Below are 19,152 nucleotides of genomic sequence, written 5' to 3' on the forward strand. Positions count from 1 at the left end.
TTATCTTCACACATTTCATTGTGTACCATCAAAAGATGTCATAAATTCTTATCGACTCCAGAGTGGCAGTAACTGTCGCTGTGTGTTCCTGTTTACTCTCAATGACTGTAAGTGACAAGATGCTGTATTACATCATGTTTATCATATTTACTGAGGATACTATGCTGATATTTCTTATCTTTTATCTCAGGAGTGGCACACAGTTTACCATACTCTTTTGTGCAAAAGCAGGAAAGCTGCTGGGAGATGGGGGTACTGTTCAGTGGGGGCTGAGAGGGCAGAATCCCCATCAATCTACAACCAGTGCACTACCATTCAAACAAGGCTGTGTGTGTGTGTGTGTGTGTGTCCGTGCGTGCATGCGTGCGTGTGTGTGTGTGTGTGCATACATTTAATTAGAGAGTGATATTTCATGGTGTATCAGTTTTTAGAATCTTTCATAGAAACAACTGCATATTCCTCACACTAATGCAATTTTTGGAATAACTTGAAAGATGATTTGAAACAGGATACAGCAACAGAATTTGACAAGACTAAGGAAAAATACCCTTCTCGTGCAACCTAAGAAATAGATCCCGACTGAAAAATCATTTAGGTATTCAACAGGTTGGATACTCTTTAAACAATTTACATCACTTAAAAGCCAACAATGCCATATATTTGTGTAAATTATATATCAGAACATAAGACATTTGGTTCTAAGCAAAGATTTTTATTATAATTACAAGTTGAGCTAAGCCCTAGCATATATTCCATACAAAGTCAAAAAAAGTGCCAATAACAAAACAGTCTGTGATCAAATTCTCCCAACCCACATTAACAAAAATCAGTGCTTCGGGGTTGGGAGATTACATTCATTTCTACATACTTAACAACAAATTCCAACCTTTTGGAAATAAAACAATTGTACTTGGCTGGACATAAAAGTGCACCATATCTACCTCCAGACAAAAATTTCTCAGCAGAGTTCTGAGCCCCTGCAGTAATGGGACAGTGTGTTAGGTGAGACCGAAAATGTAACAACGCAATCCTCACTTCAGTTACACTGGCGCCCCAAGTCCCTTACTACTACAGATTTCATCAATACTGACACATTAAATACATGAAAAGAAATAAACCTTGTTAACAATTTATCACATTTGCTTAATCGAACTATGGGCCCATTCAGAACCAGTTGGTTCGTGGACTAACTAGTCTGTGGATCAAATATGGCGCCACCCACTTAAAAGCATGCCAAGATTTCATTGCTCTGCCTCTGCTAGAACATCGTGCATGGGAGGCTAGAATCCATTGTTAAATGTGCACCGTGGACAAGTTAATCCAAAGTTCAACTGGTTATGAAGAAGCCCTATGTGTACACCTCCTAACCAGTGTTACATTACTGGAGTTGAATTTTCCCGTCAACTCCACTTTGACACACTATCTATGGCACAATCCTATCTTTACATATCAACAAAATCACTGGTAACTCCTGGTAGAGAAAGTAAAATACACATTCACACTATTAAATCACATCTCAAAGTGCCCCAAATAGAAAAGAACTGTTTAACTTTTCCCATCTAAAAAATAATAATGTCAACACATGATGAGAGGCAATGAAAGCCATTCATATGTTTATATTCCTAATGTAAAAAACATCAATGATCAATCTTAAATTCAACCTGATTACAAATCAAAACCATGTGATCAACACATTACTTGACCTTGACCTACATAAATGTCAAATTTGTAAAATAACATCATGAACCACAAACTGTAAGTTGAACTTGGCCAAGATAAAATGAAGTCTGTCATAATGATGTCTAGATACACAGATATGTCAACTTAATTAAGGCTAAATAAAACCATCCCCAATGATTATCATCTTAATTATAATATTGATAAATACTTAAATCAGAATGAATACTTCCATAAAACTTCTTGACACACACATACTTGTGTCTTAGCTCCTCAATTCAAGGCAGATTAGCGCACAACTGTAGAACACTTTTCAAGCAAGCATGTGCAGCGTGGTTGTGATAGCTAATTAGGTGGTCCAACAAAGCCATGAGCTAGAACCACATGTTAACTGAGGATATGTGAGAGCCCGGTGTGACAATGTCTGACTTTGACAGAAGTGCATCAACGTCTTACTGTGACACTATCTCCACTATGACAGTGTGCACGTGTGTGTCACACTGACTATCAACTCATGGCCAATGAACACGGCATAAATAAAGCTAAGTTCATCATGGAAATCATCACAAACAAGGCTCCCATCTCTTGGATAATATTGCTGCTTGTTATAGTGCAAATAAAAAACAAAAAGTTTAAAGCAAACAAAAAGGCTTTTATCCAAAAAAAAAAAATTGCTTAAGTTGACTTGTGGCAGCTGCTGCTCAACAATTGAGATCAAAACAATTCACTAGGGGGAGCCACAGCTGACACTGTTGTCATGGTGATACACTGCTTTCAACAAAACATGAAAAAAAAAAACATTGGCCAACTTCCCCCATTCAACTAAATAAAAACAATCTAGAACAAAAATGCTTGACATTATCTTAAGAGGCTATTTTTAGGCAGTAAGTAAAACAGTAAATGTTCAGACATTTTGTTTTGAAATTACGCATATAAAGTGTTAGTAAATTGGATGTGAAAGTTCCAACTGCTAGTTAGGTGTGGCAGTGAGTTAGTTAAGGCAGTGCGCTAGACATAGCAGTGTGTTAATTGTGGCAGTGTGTTAGATAAGACCATTGTGAAAATGTGTAATTGGATGTCATTTCATGTCCTGATATTAAATAAACTCAGAGCTAAACAACTACATAAATTTATACTCATCAATCTATACTCATCTTTAATACAAAAATTAAACTGTAAAAATATCCTTTAATACCTGCCAGCGGTAACCAAATGTTACAAGCAGAAGCATGGCTTCTTTTACAGGCAACAACTTCTATTAAAAGAAGAAATTCAAATGCCAATTATCTCATAGTTATGGTCATTTCTTGTGTTTTTTTTTCAAACTGACAATGTGTTAGACATGACAATGGATCTAAACTTTTCTCAATTTAATCACAAAAATTGTCTAAATCTATATATTGACTGCAAACGCCTTTGAGAAATAGCAAGTTAAGACTGAAGACAATTCTAAGTTATCTGACAACACCAATCACTGTTTAAGTGAAAATCAACATCATGTAGAAACCAGTGCTAGGCAGGGTGACTATATGCCACAGAATTTTTTCTTTAACTAAAGAAATTAATCAAATGTAACAAAATACCTTCCATTGTTGACTTCTGAAAACTACTATTGCATGTCAAAATCTTCATTTCCCTAAATTATTGTAGCCTACAAAGACTACCAACCCCAGATGCACTGGTGCTTACATGGAGTTGTTACCTTGATTACCAACATACACTGACGCTGTGTTTCCACTCAAATTGGGCTGACCTTACTTAGAGCTACCATCTCACCGGCACCTGACTGACTATGAAGTCAAAGGGTAGGTCAACCTTTCCATGAACTGCCTGTTGTTAAAGGCTGGCAAAGTCTAAGTTAGGTCAAACCAATGTGAATGGAAACAACACAGAAACAGCTACCAATAACAAAACAACTGTTACTATAATCCTACATGGTGTAAGTGATATTATAACTGATAGATGGCGTTAGTTACACCCAGACTGCTTCACTGCACTTGTACTGACATCGTATACCTCTACAGACCCAGGCTGCTGAGCAACAAAATATAGACACAGTGCTGGTTAAGAAACGTGAGCCTGATATACATGACAATCTCAGAGATCCTGCTGTCTATAGAGATCAGTCTGGGAACTCATGAAACCAAAAACTATAGTGAGCTCAACTCCATCACATTAAGTGATAGGAAACAATGTCAACATAACTTATATCTGATGCTTAAAGTTTGAAACATTTTTTAAAAATAATCTGCAACTGATAAATTTGGTGGTTTAACAGAAATAAAACAATGTATCTTATGTCCATAACAAAAATAATCCCACCATTGGCACATTACATAAGTTTGTCGATAAATACAGCAAATATTTACACTTTCAGAAAAATGCCAAACTGTCGAAAAATAATAACTCTTCAACAAATTTAATACTTTTGAGATGACCCCTACTTGTAGCCATTCCACATTTTGATAGACTAGTTCTATTACTGAGCAGAAAGGAAACATTCTCAAGTGGCTATATGTATTACAATCAGTGACGAGCTTTGAAAGCCATGCGTGATTTTTCACAACATTAAATTTAAATTATAACCTTACACACAAATATAAGAAATCAATAAGAAAGTCTACTGCATGCTATCATTGGTTATAGATATCATGGGGTTCACAGTCTATCAAAATGCGAAATGACAATGATCTGGACTAGTTCATTGCGTTAGTTGTGACAGCGCAGGAGGTCACATTCTGGTAGTGACAGGGAAAGCTACATGCTAGTGGGTTAATGGACACATTTAGATTGTGATGCTCCAATTTGACTGCTACCTGCGAGGCTGTTGTGATGGTGTGGTCTATGTTATATGTGGAGTGTGGCTGCCATGCTATGGTAGGATATGTGGCTGCTTTAGAAATGGTGGCTGAAAATACATTAGGTGTGACAGTGTGAATTGTGTTAGTTTTGGTTGTGTTGAGTATGTTAGGTGTGACAGCATTTATTGTGTTTGCATGAGTTGTGTTTAATATGTTAGTTGTGACCATGTCTCAGTTCATGGCTGTGTAAGGAGGTGGGGGCGGGGGTTCAGGGAGTCATGCTGGACTCTGTTAGTTATACTGGAGTACAAATCTTTCTGATGAACTGGTAAATAGAAAGATTTCATGATATGATTTATACTTTGCATAATACCTATATAGAGATATGTATCTGATAATATCCATGCAATGCTTAAAACTGGTTTCTAAAATTACTCCATAAAATAGTTTTCACCACGTTAAGCAGTTTTCCAATTTTTTATCACAGCTACTGGTGAGCTACAGGATTATAGAAAGCCTCCAGAAAGTCAAGTAAAGTATACATAATTTATTGTCTAAAACAGACCAATGGCTTTAAGCCTAAGAAATAACATGATATGAATATATGCTGGCTTGCACAGAGCCTTCACAACAGTGTATGCTATATAGTAGCTGCAGCAGTCCTGTCCAGATTTGTCTATTTTTATAGATAGATAAAGAATTAGTAGAAATACACGTACATGGGTGTATGTAAATCTTATTTTGAACTAACTCATGCTTTCACTTTTGGCAACAATATATTCCATTAATATTCATGTTGAGCAGTGAGCCAGCACTCTATTCCACTCTTTACAAGGAAATGTCTGTTTCTAATACCCAGCTAATCCTGGGATATATACAGCAGCATGCATCAGGGTAGTGTGGAGGTAAGCTAGTTGTCTATATGTTATGAATATATTCAGGCTTGAGGGAGGAGGGAGGGGGATGGTGTTCAGTGAGGTTTGGGTCAGGTGAGATATCTGCATTGTGTTGGGTGGGGAAGTTTGCAGTGTGTTGGGTGAGATATCCACATTGTTGGGTGAGATATCTGCATTGTGTTGGGTGAGGAAATCTGCAGTGTGTTGGGTGAGATATCCACATTGTTAGGTGAGATATCTGCATTGTGTTGGGTGAAGAAATCTGCAGTGTGTTGGGTGAAATATCCACATTGTTGGGTGAGATATCTGCATTGTGTTGGGTGAGATATCTGCATTGTGTTGCGGCGAGATATCTGCATTGTGTCAGACTTGACAGTGTAATTGTGCTGGGTGTGACACACTAATTGTGTTGGGTGTGACACTAATTTTGTTCTGTGTGATGCAACATTCCCCATGCTGGGTGTTAAATACAAACTTCATTGTCATGTTGTGTGTGTATAGAGAGACACTGTTACAAGTACGAGAGGAAAGGGTATTCTTGTAAGAAGCCATGCACATCAAGTATCACCTAATCTACACTATAAAAGCACTGGTACCCTTGTTATATATAATACTGCTCAGGTATTGCTGTGGGGACACTAGTTACCTTTAATTCAAATACTGCTCTGGGAAGTTTTTATCAATACATATCACTTCATAGATAGCCAGAGAGAATAATTTTCATTGAACACAACCAATCTAAAAATTGTAACTGAAAATGCACTTGATAGAAAGAAAACTTCACATTTTCTGTCAAAACACTACAAACCAAGATGTGGCAACAGCAAAAAAATACCAAATAACTAAAATATAATGCATCAAAACAAAATGTGTAAACTTAAACTAAATGCAAACTTCTCTGCCAAACCAACTTCTACTGTGAAACTACTGGCCTCTGTGTATACCAATCACTATACTGCTCATATCTCTGTATATACCAATCACTATACTGCTCATATCTCTGTATATACCAATCACTATACTGCTCATATATCTGTATATACCAATCACTATACTGCCCATATCTCTGTATATACCAATCACTATACTGTCCATATCTCTGTATATACCAATCACTATACTGTCCATATCTCTGTATATACCAATCACTATACTGTCCATATATCTGTATATACCAATCACTATACTGTCCATATTTCTGTATATACCAATCACTATACTGTCCATATTTCTGTATATACCAATCACTATACTGTCCATATCTCTGTATATAACAATCACTATACTGTCCATATATCTGTATATACCAATCACTATACTGTCTATATCTCTGTATATACCAGTCACTATACTACCTAGACACTATATACCAGGAGTTCCCCTCAAGTTCTTTTCCTAGACCTCATTCCTCATATCTCTGTGTATCACCCAAACTCGGTATGGGACCAATCCTAAATCTCCACCCAAAAGACAGTCCACTTGACGTACACACAACATGGCTTATCTCACAAAGTAGAGAGTTAGCTGAATTTTTAAACTTTAGCATAACTGCACAACATGCAGTGAAAAATTGTGTGAAACAAATACGAATGTAAATTAAAAAAATGTAACTTAAATTTGTACAAAATGTTGCAAATAAGTCGAGTCATGGAGAAATTATTGCCACTGTAGCCAATTACTTGCATAAAACATATGTAGATTTTCTCTAACCAGTGTTTTCTACTAGCACCTCTACTACACTACAGCAGTAAGTCGTTCAAAATGTCTGAGAATACATCTGGGAAACAAGTAAAAATAAAAAAAAGACCCCAAGTAAAAGAGGTTCACGTTTTCATAACATTGGAGGGCTAAGAGAAGACAGCTAACATCCCTTAACTAAATACAATGCTCTTTTCAAAGAAAGTTTATCTCCTGCATCTTAATTCTGACACAAATCAGTTTATATAGCTGGTCTGTTTTGGTTGATATCAATTGTAAATTCTGAAAATTATCAATCTATAGCAGGTCTGTTTTGACTGATGTTCATCATTAATTCTTCAAAAATGGAATGTAACAAGACGCCAAGAAAGCAGTCCAAATTCTGTTCCCTAAACCTACTTCTCCCCCTATATGTGCAGGTATGTATACACCCTTGCTATTCCTACTTCTATACCTACCTCTATATATGCCTGTATATACCACACACACACTCTATACCTAGCTAGCACCTAGTCATATTTGATTAATTGAAAAAAACAAACAAACAAAAAAATTATATGATAAAATAGTTCAATATTAACCCAACCCCTTAACTGGGAGCAATAAGCTTCTAAAATTTTGCCACAATGCAAAAAATGCAGTGCCATTATTTCTACAATCTCAGTTTCAGAATTATGCAAGTCATCATTGCCTCGGCCTCAGCAGCTAACTGAGTCATTGTAACATTAAATACCAACTAATACAAGTCTAATCTCTTTCTTAGCATAGCCTCTAAGTTAATTAGCCAATAGCATGCCCTTAACTATCACTTCCTCTGCTTCCACCATGGCCCAACTTAATATAGGCAATATGAAACCCAGTGAAGCTCTGTCCCTGTTGCATATATTATTCTTTCTATCGTGTCTGCATAAAAATCCATCTGAGTTGAGTGGTGCTAGTGAGCAGGTGAATGAAGTGGTCGAGTTGCTCAACTATATACTTATTGTGGTATATTCAAGTAATCTGATAGCATACTCTGTTCATATATATGTCTATATTCATACTACGTCATATCATAGTAGGTAAGCTTAACAATTTCAATACGAGCGTAAACACTCTATCAAAATCCAGCAACCTCCTGAAGATAGTCTCCACTGTATGTATTGTCCTGTCACTGTGTAGTTTTGCTCTTACTGCCACTGCCACCAGTGTAGAATGTGGTGAAAGACTCAGCATAGGGATTACTGAATACTTGGGCCTGTGTTGAATGATACTGATCATCAGCGCCATCTTCAGGCAAGAACATGTCTTGGTCGTGCATTTCGACATGCGTGCGTGCCACCACCTTGTGTTCCGGTGACAGCTGTATACCTACGATGTGGCGTGCAGTGCCAGGACTTCGTGGCTCAGTCGACACCATCTTCTCCTCACTGCCTTCATTCCTCGACCTCTGATCACCCTTGGTGACCCTCGTTTCTATGGCGTCAAGCTCCACACTGCTGGTCATAGGGTCAGTGGGACTGAGGCCCTCTAGGATGTCAAGATGGTCATGTTCTGGACTCTCCTCATGGGCAGCATCGCTGTCACTGGAGTGGTCATAGAATACCTCGCCCTCTATACTCTCATACTGGTCCTTCGTTCCATCACACTGGTCCTCTAAGTCTGGCTGAGGCGGCATCACCAGCTGCTGTTGTTGACCTAGCTGCATGTAGTAAACCCTCAGCTGACTATGGCCCTCCTCCTCCTCTTCTTCCTCCTCCCTCTCAAGTAAATACTGGTTCTCTATAATCTCCACCTTCTCCATAAACCTCAACTCCTTCTCTTCCACCTTTTCTCCTTCCTCCTCGCTATCACTATCTGAGCTAGAGGAGGTCTCCGTGGTGACACTGCTGTGTTTCTCTGCACTGCTTTCACGTATGAACAGCGGTTCTGGAGACGCCTCGTGAGGGGACTGGTCTGAGCTATCACTGGACGAGGAGGAGGAGAAGGAGTCTTTCCTCCCTGGAGCTGCCTCCATCTTTGTGTCCGTGGTGACATCCTCTCTGCTGTCATCAAAGGAAGCTTGTGGACTTGACTGTGTCACATACAGCTCAGGGGGTGGTGGTGGGGGTTCAGTGCTGCCCTCTACAGCTGGTTCAGACACTAACATCTCTGGTGGAGGTGGGGGCAATTCTGACTGTTTAAACTGTGTAGACAGCTCCTGCTCCTCCTGCTTCATGACCTCTGAGATGATTGTCATCAAGTCACTGCCTTCAGGGGGCACCGAGCCTGTCTCCATGATAACTGTCTTAGTAACCGTGGTGACAGAGCTCTGTCCTATTTCTTTAGTTACTGTGGTCTCCCTGGAAACCACAATCTCCAAGTCTTCATCAGAGCGGTCACTGTCTATAAGTGGCCGCTCCTCCTCTAGAGGTGGCATGTCCTCTCTGGTCGGCGTGGGCTGTGGGGTGGCCGCAATGATCTCTATGCTGGGTGGTTTGAATGTACTGAATGATGTGCTAGGCTGATGAGATGTCTCGTCTGATGATGAGGAGGAGGAAGAGGAGGCTCTGGAGCGTTGGTCCCCTGCCTCAGCTTCTCCCGCTGTGTCACTTGTCTCCACTGTCTTTGTGACTAGGTCTGCCTCCTTCAGGTCAGGGCTGGGCTGAACCAGCACAATATCTGGAGCCCTGAAGGAAGAGAACGTGACTGGTTTACGCTCATGCTCTGCTGGGTCAAACACATCTGAGGATTCGGACTCTTTCCTGGCCTTGTCCTCTTCTTCTCCTTTGTGCTTCAGGTGCTCCAAGATATCTTTCTCTAGGGAAGGACTGAGGGAGTCATCAGCGCTGGAGTAGCTGTTTTTAGGTGGCAGTTTGCTGATATGGACCACCTCTATTGGGGACCTGCGTGGTGACTTATCTACGGGGGACTTATCTGGGGAAGCATCCTGGCGCAGGATAGCAATGGTCTGCTCAAAGTGGGAAGGAGAGTCTGTCTGGATTGGAATGTGTAGAGGTGTGGGCTTTCCCTTCGACTGGGACTCTTTCTCGCCTGGTTTGAATGTCGACTTAGAGGAGTGGTTCTCCTTGTGTGCAGTCCCCCCTGGGGTGTGGTTTCCCTGGGTATTAGACCCTGGGGATGCCACCAGGACCTCATCATACCCCTCTCCCCCCTCTTCACTGACATGTCTGCGGTGTAACACATACTCTATCTCAGAGTTAATCTCCTGCTCACCCTCATCCTCACTCTCACTAGAAGAGGTGGACACTGACCGACTTCTAACCCCCCCTCCCAGCACAGCCCTGCCCCCCTCCCCACTCTCTACCTGTGTGTTTAGTTCACTCTCATCAATGTGTAATTCTATTTCAGTTTGAGGCTGTTTTATTACAGAGGGTTCTGTATTAGCAGGGGGCGAACCAGGAATTATGACATCATTGTCATTTGCATTTTGATCGGCTGCTAAGCCATTTGTTTGCTCTGTCTGTCTAAACTGATCTGTTCTACTAGTTTCTACCGTGTGTTCTACCGTTCCATTGCACTCGGTTCTGTCTGGGTGCGGCGCCGAGCCAGGGGGCACCGCGCCCTCAGAGGCGGGACTTAACTCGTTACTTGGGGAACGTAAAGAATGGCTACCTGATTGTGAGCTGTCATCGTGCACTTCTGCCGTCTCCACGCGTGTGGACGCATTCAGGTTGTGGTTTGATATGTCTAGGACGTGCGAACCACTGGAAGCTGACGCGGCAGAGCTCATACCGCCACGGCTGTAGTTCAGGTCACGTGAGTTCATGGTACTGGTGGTGGGCGTGGCACCAACACTGCGAGTACTCCGCACACTGACTGTTCTGTAAGACAGAAAGAGGGGATATATTTCACCACCTCATAACATATATTATGCCACGATGAAGTTTTGTTATAGACTAAGTAGAAATATTTCCTAAGGTTTTAGTGATAGAAGTGACTAACTTTGGAACAAAAATAGTGGTGAACGGCTACGTTTCGCTGTTGTCACAAAAGCATCATCAGGCTTAATGCCACAGGAGGTTGCGTGTTGGTGGTCCTGTGAAAGATTCATTACTTATATTCTTCCAAAGTCAGTGAGTCTTATCACTAAACCCTCAGTAAATAACTATTCTTGAAACCATGAACACTCTTACTGATAAGCACAAATAGTGTTGAATCAGCAGAAAAAACTGTTAACAAAGAAAGCACAGATGACCACAGCTGTGGGTAAGAATTGGTAAGCTACACAACTATTGAAATCCACTGACAAAACCTTTTTGACAAAACTTCTGAGGGATAAAATGGAATTTACAATGTCATGACTATAAGGTGAAAAATTAACTGAGCTGAGCAGTGGCTTAATGGGGATATTATTCTAGCTAAATAGGTAAGTCATTTTAGCCAAAAAAAAAAAAAAAGGAAGTTATTCTAGCCAAATAGGGATGTTATTCTAGCCAAATTGCGGAGTAACACTACAACAATAGCTGAATAACAACACATTCTATTCAAAAAGGCAAGTTATTCTAGCCAAACAGGGGACTTTCTCTATCCAAAAAGGGAACTTATTCCTGCCAAAAAGTTTTTTTCTACAAAAATAGCAATATAAAGATATTACAGCTTTTTTGATTTAAGTAGAAAATGTTCAGTCAAAATCTACCATGATAGGTGCAGTCAGAAAATCATGCCCAAACATATGGCCACTTTGTGATAACAATATTTAAGAGTCTTCTAAATGCTGCAGGAATTCTTTAATGATAGGGAATTTTAGATTATTTTAATTGTGCACACAGACGGCAAGTGGCAGAAAAAAAGCTGAAAATGTGTTCAGAAAAAATGGCCACTAAAACAGCCCAAAGCTACACACAAACCCACAATTCTATGGTATCACATATAAACACAAATTATCCACAGGGCTGCCAAGTCTATTTCCTTCATTTTCAGGCACTTCACAACATTAATTTGAATACTTATATGGTACACAACAGATGAACAAGCTTCTGTTTTGGCAACTCTGCATATTATACACATCATATTAAGATAAAAGTTTCAATTTCCATGAAGCAATTGAGAAAGAAATACTTGTACGTGTCACAGAGATATATAATTAATAAAGAGATATTAAAGCTAAGATGAAGGCCATTAATTTCCCAACATCAAGTGAAACTGCACATCAAATCCTCCTCAAAACAAATCAAAGTAGAAACTCCAGCAAGTATACTTACTTTCTGCACAACAATTAGCGGCAGAAAAATAATTAATACACCAATAAGATGCCGACAGAAGCCACAACATAAACTTAATGCATGGTTAATGTTAGTGTGAATGTACTACTGTATGTATGTATCATTATGATGGTTTTGAAGCAAACAGTTTGTTGAGATCACATTATGAGTTATTGTTACTTCTGTACCATTACCATGACAACATGCTGGGATAGCACTAACACTTGTCAATTTAGCCAAATTCTAAAACTGACTTCAACTGGCTAAACAAAATAGGGTTGATTAAATTGACTTGTTTCAGTCAAATTTAAACCATTTTGCCAAAAAGTAATGAAAAAGTAGTGATTTGACTGAGTGAAAAAAATTGCTAGCACCACCCCAGAGTTGATCATTCAAGGTGTGTGCTGTATATAGCAATAAGCAACCACAGGCAGTGATGTTATTTACCTCTCAAATGGCTCTCGTTTTATGTAGTTCTCGCGGACATAGTCCAGGAGCTGTTTCTGGGTTTTACCACTGTACCTGTAGATTGAATAAACATATATCCCTTAAGAATAAGTCATTTAACATGAAGGGCTTTCGAGACATTCTGGTATTGTTATCTTGGTTTACGATTAATAACCTTGATTTTTTCAATTATGGGCCCACGTGATATTTTGTTCAGTTTGTTCCTAATTTTGGCTTAATGCCATCTTGCTGTTTCTAATGGTCACTGACATAAATCCCTACTTGCACACGAGACTATGAGCATTTTGCAAGAGAACATTTTCCATTTATAAGATATGATACAAAACGAAAAACTCCTTAATGGCAAATAGTTCACAAATTCTGTTCTTTCAAACAAGTGACCATTGAAGTGTTCACTGAGGACCACAGTGATTATCTTATTACAAAGCAATTCCTGATACTTTTATTCAAATTGAAGTTTGCAGCTTGATCAATGAAATGCTGTATACCATACCTAAATGAAGAACCTCTACTAATGACCCGCGTCTTATGTCTGGGTATGGTCCTCACTGACTGGCAGCGGAAGAAAGCATGGTGCTCGATACTCTTTTTCCAGAAATTCTTACATTCATCTCTGGAGTCAAAACAGAACTCTACTGTGTCCTTGTGATAGCCCTGGAGAGACAGGAAATATGGCAATATATTTATTAGACATCCGGGTGTTCCTGTACTATGACAATGTCAATGTTACACAATGTCAATATGACAGGTGTGACAGTGGTGAGTGTGTCAGATGTTAATGTAATTATGTTCAGTATTCCAAACAATCACTACTCACATATCCCTCAGGATGGAGTTTGATCAGAAACTTCCGTCTCTTAAAGCTTAGTTTGCGTATCTTGGCCCAGGAGAAGGTATTAATCTTGGTGGAGTTCTGGAACACCATGATGCCCAGGTGGGCCACTGCCAAGTTCAGGGGAACACCTTCGTTGTCCTGGAAACAGCAAACACTGTCATTAGTCTTGGGGGGTTGGAGGGGGGGTGGTACAGATCTTTTTACTAAAACTGTCTAGGCAAAACAGTCAACTAACTATTGTCTGTTAAATGAATACAAAATGGTAGTACTGTAATGATATAAAACGCTGTATTGACAAGATGTCAGATGTAACTTTACCTTGGCTGGGTGCATGCGTAGTCCATACAGCTCCACTTTCCTGGCTGTGTCCAGCAGATTGAAGTCTGCCTCAGCTGGTGTTTGACCACTAGAAATATAGGTATTAACACTTCTTTAGTGAAACTCCAGCTGACTAAGTTTTTTCGTACTTTCTTATATATGGAAAAAATCATCACCGAAAATTCAGCAGTTCAAAACTATACTATGGGATCTGTTCACAAAGTATTGTGAAGACACTGTGTCTGGTCTAGGAGTGAAATCTTAAAGCAGCCAAAAAACCAGACAGACCATTTCCCCATTCAAACCTCCCTTTAACTGCACGCATAATCCAATACAAGATAAAATATGAACAAGGGCAGCAGCTTTGTGTGGACGACTTTGTCTGCACTTAATTAGAAACTGGAGCCTCTCCAGTGCTCTGCCCCCCTCAGGGACCTAATCCGTGAAGTGATTACCTGCCTGACAGGTAATCAATATCCCAGGCAGCAGAAAAAGACAGCACAACTAGTGTTTTCACACCAGGATCAATAGTGTGTGAAAAACATAACCAGACCTAGGTGCAGGAAAGTAGCACCAATGGCACAGAAGAAAGGTTTTCTAATAATTGGAGAGCAATGTTATATCGGCAGGACTAACACCATATCAATGTAAGTAATAACAGGGGAGCAATGTTATATCAGCGGGACAAACACCATATCAATGTAAGTAATAACAGGGGAGCAATGTTATATTAGCGGGACAAACACCATATCAATGTAAGTAATAACAGGGGAGCAATGTTATATCAGCGGGACAAACACCATATCAATGTAAGTAATAACAGGGGAGCAATGTTATATCAGCAGGACAAACACCATAACAATGTAAGTAATAACAGGGGAGCAATGTTATATCAGCGGGACACACACCATATCAATCTAAGTAATAACAGGGGAGCAATGTTATATCAGCGGGACAAACACCATATCAATGTAAGTAATAACAGGGGAGCAATGTTATCTCAGCGGGACACACACCATAACAATGTAAGTAATAACAGGGGAGCAATGTTATATCAGCAGGACACACACCATATCAATCTAAGTAATAACAGGGGAGCAATGTTATCTCAGCGGGACACACACCATAATGTAAGTAATAACAGGGGAGCAATGTTATATCAGCAGGACACACACCATATCAATCTAAGTAATAACAGGGGAGCAATGTTATATCAGCGGGACAAACACCATATCAATGTAAGTAACTAGAGGATCAGAGAGGCGATACCGCCTCCGAATATTGTACCACCAGCTGGAGCAAGCGCATTCGTATAGACCCCCACATACACAAAATAAGGGACACAGCCACCAGTTTTGTGCTTGACAAGCTGTAAAAATGCAATCAACAAGAATTTTTAAACTTTTGCAAAAAATATATATGTACAATCAAATTTAAGTTCTTCGTAAGATAGGTCAAGGGTCAATTTCAAGGTCACAGTAAATTGCCAGTATATGACTTCCTATTCAAGTTCAAGAGTAACTATGGACCTATCTCTGCCAGTTTTGGAGATAAAAGGGAAGCAAAATTTGCAAAGTTCAGTTCATGGTGAAAAGTAGGTCAAAGGTTAATTTTAAGGTCACATTTAGATTGCCAGTATATGACTTCCTATTCAAGTTCAAGAGTAACTATGGACCTATCTCTGCCAGTTTTGGAGATAAAAGGGAAGCAAAATTTGCAAAGTTCAGTTCATGGTGAAAAGTAGGTCAAAGGTTAATTTTAAGGTCACATTTAGATTGCCAGTATATGACTTCCTATTCAAGTTCAATAGTAACTATGGACCTATCTATGCCAGTTTTGGAGATAAAAGAAAAGCAAAATTTGCAAAATTCAGTTCATGGTGTAAAGTAGGTCAAAGGTCAATTTTAAGGTCACATTTAGATTGCCAGTATATGACTTCCTATTCAAGTTCAATAGTAACTATGGACCTATCTCTGCCAGTTTTGGAGATAAAAGGGAAGCAAAATTTGCAAAGTTCAGTTCATGGTGAAAAGTAGGTCAAAGGTCAATTTTAAGGTCACATATAGATTGCCAGTATATGACTTCCTATTCAAGTTCAATAGTAACTACGGACCTATCTCTGCCAGTTCTGGAGATAAAAGGAAAGGAAAATTTGCAAAGTTCAATTCATGGTGAAAAGTAGGTCAAAGGTCAATTTCAAGATCACATTTAGATTGCCAGTATATGACTTTCTATTCAAGTTCAATAGTAACTACGGACCTATCTCAGCCAGTTTTGGAGATAAAAGAAAAGCAAAATTTGCAAAATTCAGTTCATGGTGTAAAGTAGGTCAAAGGTCAATTTTAAGGTCACATTTAGATTGCCAGTATATGACTTCCTATTCAAGTTCAATAGTAACTATGGACCTATCTCAGCCAGTTTTGGAGATAAAAGGGAAGAAAAATTTGCAAAGTTCAGTTCATGGTGAAAAGTAGGTCAAAGGTCAATTTTAAGGTCACATTTAGATTGCCAGTATATGACTTCCTATTCAAGTTCAATAGTAACTACGGACCTATCTCTGCCAGTTTTGGAGATAAAAGGAAAGCAAAATTTGCAAAGTTCAATTCATGGTGAAAAGTAGGTCAAAGGTCAATTTTAAGGTCACATATAGATTGCCAGTATATGACTTCCTATTCAAGTTCAATAGTAACTATGGACCTATCTCTACCAGTTTTGGAGATAAAAGGAAAGCAAAATTTGCAAAGTTCAATTCATGGTGAAAAGTAGGTCAAAGGTCAATTTCAAGATCACATTTAGATTGCCAGTATATGACTTTCTATTCAAGTTCAATAGTAACTACGGACCTATCTCAGCCAGTTTTGGAGATAAAAGAAAAGCAAAATTTGCAAAAATCAGTTCATGGTGTAAAGTAGGTCAAAGGTCAATTTTAAGGTCACATTTAGATTGCCAGTATATGACTTCCTATTCAAGTTCAATAGTAACTATGGACCTATCTCTGCCAGTTTTGGAGATGAAAGGGAAGAAAAATTTGCAAAGTTCAGTTCATGGTGAAAAGTAGGTCAAAGGTCAATTTTAAGGTCACATATAGATTGCCAGTATATGACTTCCTATTCAAGTTCAATAGTAACTACGGACCTATCTCTGCCAGTTTTGGAGATAAAAGGAAAGCAAAATTTGCAAAGTTCAATTCATGGTGAAAAGTAGGTCAAAGGTCAATTTTAAGATCACATTTTGATTGCCAGTATATGACTTCCTATTCAAGTTCAATAGTAACTATGGACCTATCTCTGCCAGTTTTGGAGATAAAAGGAAAGCAAAATTTGCAAAGTTCAATTCATGGTGAAAAGTAGGTCAAAGGTCAATTTCAAGGTCACATTTAGATTGCCAGTATATGACTTTCTATTCAAGTTCAATACTAACTATGGACCTATCTCTGCCAGTTTTGGAGATAAAAGGGAAGCAAAATTTGCAAAGTTCAGTTCATGGTGAAAATTAGGTCAAAGGTCAATTTTAAGATCACATTTTGATTGCCAGTATATGACTTCCTATTCAAGTTCAATAGTAACTATGGACCTATCTCTGCCAGTTTTGGAGATAAAAGGGAAGCAAAATTTGCAAAGTTCAGTTCATGGTGAAAAGTAGGTCAAAGGTCAATTTCAAGGTCACAGTAAGATTGCCAGTTTATGACTTCCTATTCAACTTCAATAGTAACTATGGACCTATCTCTGCCAGTTTTGGAGATATAAGGGACTAAATGTTATAATTTTGGAGTTACCATAATGTGCCTTAAATTTCGTACAGAAAAAATTAATTAAAATAAAGAAAATGTCATTTTGGTCAAAATTCTTGAAATAGGAGATGCTCTGAAGTTTCAGAAGTTCAAATTTGAAGAAATAATGTCATTTTTGAACACAAGTTGTCTGCTTTGCCAAGCCTTATGTTTTATTTTTCCAGAGTTCAAAATTATTATCCATTACCGTACTGCACATTTTGCTTTTACCACCAATATGTACTTTTTGATACAGCGTAACTCGAAAACCGTATGGAATACAAAAAAACCGAGACCACCTCCAGTGTTGGGCTTTCCATGCTCTACAAAATGCAAAAAAGAATGGGTCTCTAGCATTAACGGTTCCCGAATTAGAGACAGTTTTCAGTTTCGGTATCTGATGGCCGCTACTCCCGTGAAAATGCACCGATTGACCCCAAATTCATGGAGATGAAAAAAAACCTGAAGGGTAACACTTTCCAATAATATTATTGGTTAAGTCTGTGTAGTGTCTGAATAACAGGGCAAAAAAAATTTTTTTCGTAAAAAATTTCATTTTTTTGAAAATTTTGGCCCATTTGACCTTGAAGTAAAGGTCAAAGGTCAAATCCAAGGGTATATTTGAAATCTACACATATGACTTTTGGAAAGCCGTCTATAGAAATTTTTCCCATAACTCCTTCCGTAGGGTAGATAATTAGCATTTAATTTTGCCATTTTTAGACAAGGGTGCATTGTAATGAGTGCCACACCCAGACCCCAATACCGACAAAGCCCAAATTTTACGTGGAACGAGTTGAGATTATAGGTGACCTAAATCCATGAGATGGGTACGGGGGCCCTTACCGTCTAGGAGGAGAAGCGGTAACGGTAGCCGTCCGGCGGAGCCGGCGGAACGATCCGGACGGGACCGAAACCATGTGTACCGCCAGCGCTAACGCTGGTGGTACAATAATAGGGGAGCAATGTTATATCAGCGGGACAAACACCATATCAATCTAAGTAATAACAGGGAGCAATGTTATATCAGCGGGACAAACACCATATCAATGTAAGTAATAACAGGAGCATAATGTTATATCATTGCGATACTCACCATACCAATGTAAATGATATCAGGAGAGCATCAGCGGGACACACACCATGTTAGTGCAAGTAATAACAGGGGAATAATGCTATATCAGTGGGGAAACACCATATCAATGTAAGTAGCACAGGGGAGTAATGTTATATCAGCGGGACAAACACAAATATCAGTGTAAGTAATAACACAGGGATATATAACAGATAAATACTATAACACTGGGAATTACAGCAGACAAAGTAGTATTTTACACCTGAGCAGTAGATGTGGTACTTACAGCAGAGTCTTGTGGTACTCCATCACCTTCACCTCCAGCTCATCTGTCTGGTTGGGAACAAAGTGGAAGGTCTGCAGATAGGTGTGGTCCAGGTAGTCCTCCTCCAGGAAGTCACCTATCTCAGCTGAAACACACAAATACAAACA

General features: G+C 39.0%; 1 protein-coding gene across 4 annotated transcripts in view; it reads right to left on the minus strand.

The window, feature by feature from the left end:
- The window catches only part of LOC106164818 (FERM, ARHGEF and pleckstrin domain-containing protein 2), a 70,842-nt gene that overhangs the window by 26,261 nt on the left and 25,429 nt on the right, over positions 1-19,152 (minus strand). For 2 of the 4 annotated variants that reach the window (XM_086997936.1, XM_086997935.1), the window contains exons 7-12: positions 19,007-19,130; positions 13,877-13,964; positions 13,541-13,696; positions 13,217-13,377; positions 12,703-12,777; positions 10,667-10,875 (exon numbers count right to left, since the gene is read on the minus strand). In XM_086997936.1, the coding sequence (XP_086854062.1) occupies positions 10,667-10,875; positions 12,703-12,777; positions 13,217-13,377; positions 13,541-13,696; positions 13,877-13,964; positions 19,007-19,130 (813 nt within the window). Of the gene's footprint in view, positions 1-691; positions 10,876-12,702; positions 12,778-13,216; positions 13,378-13,540; positions 13,697-13,876; positions 13,965-19,006; positions 19,131-19,152 lie in introns of those variants that run through there. The other 2 variants (XM_086997934.1, XM_086997933.1) reach the window with 1 other exon arrangement.

Source organism: Lingula anatina, chromosome 10, assembly GCF_051362555.1.
Source record: "Lingula anatina isolate TDL-2025a chromosome 10, LinAna3.0, whole genome shotgun sequence".
NCBI lineage: Eukaryota > Metazoa > Brachiopoda > Lingulata > Lingulida > Lingulidae > Lingula > Lingula anatina.